Source organism: Kryptolebias marmoratus, linkage group LG18, assembly GCF_001649575.2.
Source record: "Kryptolebias marmoratus isolate JLee-2015 linkage group LG18, ASM164957v2, whole genome shotgun sequence".
In the NCBI taxonomy this organism is placed as follows: Eukaryota; Metazoa; Chordata; class Actinopteri; order Cyprinodontiformes; family Rivulidae; genus Kryptolebias; species Kryptolebias marmoratus.
The window spans coordinates 18,664,842-18,673,102 of NC_051447.1; the positions used below are offsets into that span (position 1 = coordinate 18,664,842).

Genomic DNA, 8,261 nt, shown 5'->3' on the forward strand with positions numbered 1-8,261 from the left:
GGTGAAGTGTGGGCGAGGTGTGGGCGAGGTGTGGGCGAGGTGTGGGCGAAGTGTGGGCGAGGTGTGGGCGAGGTGTGGGCGAAGTGTGGGCAAATGACCCCAGTTTTGTAAACACTGCCGTATAAACCTGTCCAATCACCAGTTTTCTGGTTTGACCGGCAGAGCGTCTTGCCGTCCCCGTGTCCTCTGCTCCCTGAGGCTGAACCTCCTCCTGGTCATTCCAGCGGGGAGGCAGGGGTCTCTGGGGAAACCTTCCCCGTCCTGGCAGCCTTGGCGGCTGCACAATGGCATCACGGAGAGCATCACCAGCAATCGACGCTCGGCCAAGTCTCTGTAAGGGTGTTGGCGCCGCGCTCGGAACGCCACGAGCGTCCGAAGGCTCAGCTCGGTCCCTCTCCGTACGAGGAGGTTTCAAAGCTCGGAGTCTCTCTGAGGACCCCTCAGGACGAGGTCAGAAGTTCACGAGCTGCAGCTCGTTTAGGAGACGATTAAAGGTCAAAGAACTTCCATCACAGAATAAAGGAAATTAAATCTATTGTGTAGATCAGAGCGACAACACCGGGCACGGGAAGTACTCATCCCTTCAAGTACTTATTGTAGTACTTCTGTGGAGCTGATCCCTATTGATTTCAAGGTCATTAGGGGGTCAAAGGTCACAGGTGCCCCTACCCATTTGTCTCTGCTCTAACTCTGCAACCACGTAAAGTAGGAATGTCAAACTGTACGGCGGGACGCCTCGTGTCAAGGATGATACCCGTTGATTTCAAGGTTACGGGGTCAAAGGTGAAACTCTTTGATTGCTAAAACTCTTTGATATAACACATATTCCATCACTGCAACTTTCACCAATTATCCCTCTGATTATTTAACGTAGCTCCTTTTCCTCCACGAAGCAGAAGAAGCTCGGTATGTGAGAACCACTTCCTCGTCTGATGATGACGATGAAATTCGGGAACTTTTCGCCTCAGACTTGAAGCAGACAGGTGCATCGGCTCAGGATGGTTTCTGTATATTTTTCTCTTTCCTCCCGTCTGAGATCTGCAGCTCTGAGTGATCCGTACATAAACGCCACAATTACGCTGAATTAAAATAAAGAAGAAAAAAGTCCCCGACTTGGGGACTTATCTTTGCCAAAAAAGGGCTTTAAACATTTTTTTTTGCTGCTCTTTGCCAAGGAATTTTGTTTACATGAAGTCTTGAAAGGTCCCTTTCTGTAATCATGGAAAAAGTGAGTCACTTCTCTTTTTTTTGCCTACTTGAAAGGTATTTTGGACGGTCTGTTGGAGGAAATAAACAGAAGGAGGGTATTTTAAGGTTGTTTTGACTGTGGGGAGTTTGAGGAGAATTCCCTCCGTAGGGCAGGAGGACTGTGGACATAAACACAGGAGGCACATGTTTGGAGTTTATAATCGTGAATGACTTTGTCTCCTGTTTTCTTGCAGGGCGAAGTATTTCCGGGGAAAGAAGCTGAACGGAGAACATGAGATCCGGGTGGAGCAGGTAGAACATATTTAATTAATATTTAATTCTTCTGAACTGACAGACAAGCAGATAGTTGCAGCCATTTTGGTCAAATCTCATCTCCTACCACATTAACTTTTAGCTCAATATCTGTAAAATTGACAGACTTGTAGCCACTTTTCCGTTGGTCATTGTTGATCAGCTTTGGCGGCCATCTTGAATCCGGTTGAGTCCCAAAGGTATTCGGTGGCGGAGGCACATCCATCCATTCCCTGAAAGTTTCATTGGAGATGATTTAGTGTTTTTTTTCATGAGATATTTTGCTAACAGACAAACAGCAACGATGTGTTGCGATGAGTAGCACCTGGCACCACAGCCAAAGGTCAGTTGGCTGTGGCGGCCATCTTTTATTGGGTTGACTGCCAAAGTAAATAAGCTGCACATGCAATTAATAAGAGAGTCAGCCTGCGTACTCGCGATGTGTGGCTTTAAGCCCCGCCTACTCCCCGGCACACAGTCGTGGTGTCACATTACCTTTGAGTTTACAGCAGCAAGAGGAGAACTACTTGAATCGGTAAGAGTCGACGCCTGGACACCCCGAGGTGTATTTTTATGATTGTTTACATCAGGGGTCTTCAGTCCTGGTCCTCAGGGCCACCATCCTGCAGGTTTTCCTTGTTCCTCTGCTCCAACACACCTGATTCATGATTAAATCACCTCTTCATGTTCTGCAGAAGCCTGTTAATCACCCATTGATTCAAACCAGGTGTGTTGGAGCAGAGGAACAAGTAAAACATGCAGGATGGAGGCCCTGAGGACCAGGATTGGACACCACTGGTTTACAAGGAGGAGGTGGGACCTAAAGCTTGTAATGACGGCCGACGTGGAAGGTGGTCCAACGTTCAGGATCCCGTATGGGGTCACAGGGCTGATGATCGCACCGCTGTAATCGCCCACGATGGTCATCCATGGTAACACGGAACTGAGGCCGTATCTCCTCCGGTGAGACGGTGAACCCGTGTTCCAGCTGACAACGGCCATCGAGAGCCGAGGCAGGATGTCGAAGATGTGGGTCCGAATGGCAGATGATGTGGGATTCTGTGCCGCTCAGCCCAGAACACGATGATCCTCCACGTTGTGTGGGTGCTCTTACGTACCCATCGGTTCCAACGTGGAACAGAAGTTACACGAAACGACCACCTGTTCATGGAACCTTTAACTCTCGTTAGTCTTCCTCCAAATCTGTTTCCTTTTTTTCGAGGCCCAGAAGTAGCCCTCTTCTGTGTTTCGCCTTGAAATAAATGTTTATGTATGTATAGAAAGGTTTTTCTGTCTGGACCTGAAGTATTTACGGCGTGTCAACAGTGTCAGCTTTACCTCAAACGGCTGTTCAGTCACGTCCAAGTCATTGTTGAGACGAAGGCAGTCCTGGAAATGGAGCGGTGGGAGTTTATGGGAGCAGAAAAGCTCGACTCTCTGCTGTTGTGGTCTTCTGAGACGTTCCTGTTTAATCTGAAACGTCTTTTTCTTTTCAGTCCAGTGACGTTATAGTTATTCAGCGGTGGACAAAGTACTCAACTACAAGTAAAAGTTGTACTCAAGTTAAAGTAATGAAGTACTCACTTTTGAAAATACTTAAGTATTCAAAAGTACATGCATTTAAAAGTACTTAAGTGTTCAAAAATACAAATTAAATGTTCTAATATCAGTAATTTTGCAGAGGCTTGTAACTTTCAGAAACCACCTGATGTATCGACGCGTAGAAACACTCTGCTGCAACTTCTACACCACCTGGAAAGAACTTCAGCATAAAAATGCCACAAAAAATGAGGATTTTTTTGTCTAAAAACACACCAAACCAGAGAGTCTTGATTCTCCTCACGGTTTCACTGTGGAGCCGAGGTTTAAGGTTGAATCTGTTACCAGGAAGTAACGACCAGCTTCCTAGAATTACTCAAGTAAAGTAAAGATTCTCAAAAAATGTACTTAATTATAGTAATCAAGTAAATGTACTCAGTTACTGTCCACTATTGTAGTCATTAAACCCAAGTAAGACTCGACAGATCTAATCAGGCGCTCCGATCCTCAGCTGAGCTGGCCTACTTAGGATCTTGTTGGACCCCGGACTTTTAAAGCTGTTTGTGAACACGAAACAACAATCAGAGAGGAATTCTTTCAGTCTAAACATCATGAGCCTGATTATTAGGCTCCCAATCTGATCTCACGTCTGTCACGATGTGATTATTCCATATACGTGTTTGCAGTCAGCCATGTTGACACGGGGTAAGCTCACTGAAGCACAGCCGAAGACCCTCAAACAACCAAAGGTCTCCTTCGGCTCGTTTGCTGCCGTACAAGGCACCGTCTCCGCCGCCGAGCGCCGACTCGCCACAGCGGGCAATGCTGCAGAGAGCGCACAGTGGCTCGGATTCACTAACAGCCAGATCCTTCTTCTGTCTCCCTGAGTTAACATTTGACCTTCAGTGAGAAGCATCTTTGAGATATCGAACGCTGTATGCTGCCTTAACTCGTTTTTTATTCGAATTGTACGATTTTATAGAAAAAACGACAGCATTTTTAGACTTAAGGGCAGCAACCAACTCAAAAACGGTGTAAAAGTAAGTGGTTTGAATAAGAAACGGCTGGAGGAGCCATATGCAACTAATTAGGTTAATTGGGAACGGGTCAGGAAGAGGACTGAGATTAAAAAGGCTGAAGTAAAGATGGGCAGAGGTTCACCAAGGCTGAGAGAAACTGTCTGAAAACAGTGGAACACTTTCAGAATAATGTTCCCCAAGAGAAACTTTAGAAGACTTTAATTATCCCATCATCTACAGATCTGAAGAATCTGGAGAAACCTCTGAGGTCAAAGGTCAAGGCTGGTTCTGGTTCTGCTCAGGAACACTGTCTGTAAACACAGTTCACCGTGCCGTCCACAAACGCTGCTTAAAGCTCTATCAGGCAGAGAAGCAGCCAGATGTGAACAGATGTGTCTCCTCTGGACCAAAGAGGAGAACTGTTCTGAGGTCAGCCTGCCTCTCTGATGGTATGGGGGTGCATTAGTGCCTCTGGAAAGGATCTCCAGGTTTTAGAACAACAGGTCCAGATGTTTAGACTGATGGGAGAAGAAGAGGAGAACATCTGGAGTTGTTTGCTGCAGTAAATATCAGGCGTCCTTCAAAGATGCTCCTCAGTGAGGTTCAGTCAGCTGCTTCCTTGGAAGGACAGGAAAACATCTCAAACATCTGTTCAGCAGCTGTCGGTTCTCTGGTCTCAGTGTTTACCTGCGGCGTCGGTCTTCCAGGCACATGATTTGGTTTTTCTGGCTCGTTGACCTCTGACCTCTTCGAGCCTCAGCGGTTTTAATATTCGCTGCGGCGCACGCGACTCCACCCCCGTAGCCATTTTTGTGTTGGTTAAGGTGGCGACCATCTTCAAATGAAAATCCGTCCAGTGGTTCATGAGATATTTGGCTAACATTTCGCTCACCTTTTCTCCTTTCGTCAGTGATGCAGATTCAAATGAACCTTGACAGAAAATAAAACCTAGTTCTGACCATTTTTATATTGTCTGATTTACTGTAAAGCAGCAAACGTCCCGAGCAGTGGAAGTGCATGTAACGGGGTAAATTGTAGAACCTCGATTTGTGCCCAATAAAGAGGATTTATTGAGTTCAGTCGGAGTCCCAGCTGCCAACACTCGGCTCTCACTGGCAGCTCGTCAGAAAGCCGGTCCTAATTCAGCCTGGATGCAGGTCAACAGATGAGAAGAATCAGGGCTGGAGGCAGCGCTCCCACGCATCACTTCCTGTTTTCTTTTCCCAGGGCAGGACAAACCGGGACGGTAACCATGGTGCTGGGAAAAGCCTCCCGTCCCGGCGGCTGGGCCTGCTCTGCAGCCAGCAGCTTCAAAATCTCACAAACCAATATTTTATTTATGCTGAGAGTTAAAAAACCTAAACAGCGTTTTATAGATAAAGAAAAAAGGGTCCAGGTTCTCCTCTTCTTCTTCTCCCATCAGTCTGTAAACATCTGGACCTGAGGTTGTCCCATTCTGTCTGTCCAACAGTCCTGGATGGGAGCAGAGGCACTAATGCACCCCCATACCATCAGAGAGGCAGGCTGGACCTCAGAACAGTTCTCCTCTTTGGTCCAGAGGGGACACATCTGTTCACATCTGGCTTCTTCTTTGCCTGATAGAGCTTTAAGCAGCATCTGTGGCCCCAAGATCGAATTTAGACGTTCAGCCTTGACCTTTGACCTCAGAGGTTTCTACAGATTCTTCACATCTGTTGATGATTTTATGATCAGGAGATGATGGGATAATTAAAGTTCTGAAATTCTTCCACTTTTTTAGACAGTTTTTCAGAAACTGGAGAACCTCTGCCCACTTTTACAGCCTCTCCTAACTCTTTTGGGATGTTTTGCTGCCATAAATTAAAAAAAAACTTTATTTTTTCCCTAAAAACAGTAAATTCTCTGAGCTGAATCGTTCGATATGTCTCATATGCTCCACTGTGAGTAAAATATGGGCTTTTATTTACATTTTACACAGCGTCCCATCTTTCCCAGGTTGTACATCCTTGTCGGCGTTCCGAGCGGAGACGCCGCCCACTCTCCGGCTTTATCTGGCTGCAGCAAGAGTCGGCGAAGGCCCCCGCGTTTGGAACCGGCTCGATTTCCTCGGATGTGTGAATGTGCGGGGGCGTGTCTGTGGACATTTTTGTCCCTTTTGGAAGGCGACGTGCTGCTCGAGCGCACAGATGTTTCTTTCAGGATCGGGGGTTTGAGCCCAAGCCAAGCGAGCGACGCCGAGCGCGAGCGGCACCTCGCTGTTCTTTAAACGCGATTACGGCGTTTATCTCATCCCCTTCAGAACATGCAGTAAAAGAGCTGGTTTATTTATTTTTTTACTGGAAAAAAATACTAGTTTTCGCTTCAGTGGCACAATAATTTTACATCCAACTCACTCCCCCGTTTAGACTTTAGATGAACCGCGGAACAGGATTTTACTTCTAATATTCAGCCTTTAAATGAATGAAAACTCGTCTGAAGTTAAAGAAAACACAACAAATTTCACTCAAACTGGTGAAATTGAATGCATATCACCCGCCGACTGATTGTTTTGTGTCGAGTCGAGACCTAAAGCTGCTTTTTTTGGTCAAACATCTTGAATATGACTCTCAGCTACCACCGCACCAGGTTTTAGCTCAGTGCTGTGGATTAGATGCGGCGGCCATCTTGAGTTGCATTGTAGACGTTTCATTAAAACCCGTCCTGCTGTTCAGACAGAAATCATCTCCAGCTGGACAGGTTTTAAAGTCAACTCCATTCAAGATGGCCGCCACAGCTAATCATACATACTTGCCAACCGTCCCGCATTTAGCCCCGCCCCGTCCCTTGTCCCGCATCACCCTGTGCAGGACAGCCAAAAGTCCCGCACTCACACGTCCTTTTTGTCCCTTTAACGCTATATTCAGCGAGTTTTCAGATCCCTCTAGCATTTTTTTAAAGCGACTAGCGACAAATCTGGTGACTTCGGCGGCTAAATGTGAGAAAGCACTCATTCTGCAGCGTGCCGTAAGCCCCACCCACTTCCCCAAGCACTGACAGCTGTCAATCTCCCAGCAGAGAGGAGACCCGCTCATCTGATGACAGAGAGCTAAAGATGGAGAGGCAGAAAGATAAAGATGGAGGCAGGAAGTGGTTGAAAGACAGCAGGAAGTTGTGTCTGAGCATCAAGAGGAGGCCTGGAAATGTTCAGGTTAGCTAATAAATAACAAGTTCCAGCTGTTTACTGATCAGTGTTTACAATCTAACAGCTGAGAGGATGGAGAGAAAGATCCAAACTTGAGAGCAACTATGATATGTGTTTAATTTAGATTAATTGATCAGAATTCAGGGAAATCCTGTTGAATCTGTGATGTTTGTGTGGATTTCTGGGAGGGATGTTTTAAAGACACGATCAGCTGATGAATAGATAAGCTGTTTATATACAACTGTATATATTTGGGCCGACAGACTTAAACACAGATAATGTAATAATTAAAATGTGTGCATCACGGCGGGCTTCAGTCCATCAGTCCTCGGCTCGTAAACGTCTTTTTTTTTTTGATTAGCAAAGTGCCAGAAGTCCCATCAGCCACGTGCTGCACATGTGCGCTCAGCCTCGGGATAAACAGGCTGAACTCTCGGCTCGGGTTCGAACGACGTCTCGGGTTATTTATCGTTTCAGCGACCGAACAGATGAAACCCAGCCGTGCCTTTAACCTCGACGTGTCAGAGCTCATTTTTTATTTTTTTTTTCCCACACACGGTCGGCAGGCGAACTGTTTCGCTGCTCGTGCTCGGACAGGAATGTGAGGAATAACAAACGGCGGGGATGTTGTCTACCTGCCGCCGACGCCGCCCCGATGACTGAAATCCTCCTCTGTTTATGGATGAGGGGGAAAAAAGGAACGAACCAAACTGTTTTTATAAAAAGGAAAAATGATGAAATCCTCATTCGGCTGTTTAAACACGAACCGGTCCTGCTGATTAAGAGCTGCTGGAGGCGGAGTCTCACTGGGCTGCCCAGGACCGTAGCTGCCACTGAGGACCCCGAGGTCCGGACCTCAGTGTTTTATAAAAACATGAATCCAAACAAGGCTTTTGATCGGCGTGGTTCTCTGCGTAGCTCCACCAGTTTCCTGTAGGAGGCGCTGCAACTGTGTGCAGCTGCAGCCAAACTCAATGTCTACGAAGAAGAGCGCAGCTTTGCTACCTTACTGCTAAAATAAAGACCAGAAGAAGAAGAGCGCC

General features: G+C 46.7%; 1 protein-coding gene across 1 annotated transcript in view; it reads left to right on the forward strand.

The window, feature by feature from the left end:
* Positions 1-1,442: 1,442 nt before the first annotated feature.
* LOC108250921 (synapsin-3) overlaps positions 1,443-8,261 on the forward strand; it is a gene marked incomplete at its 5' end in the record, with an annotated part of 86,268 nt that continues 79,449 nt past the window's right edge. Inside the window, 1 exon segment of the mRNA XM_037981160.1 lies at positions 1,443-1,500. Coding sequence (XP_037837088.1) covers positions 1,443-1,500 — 58 coding nt within the window.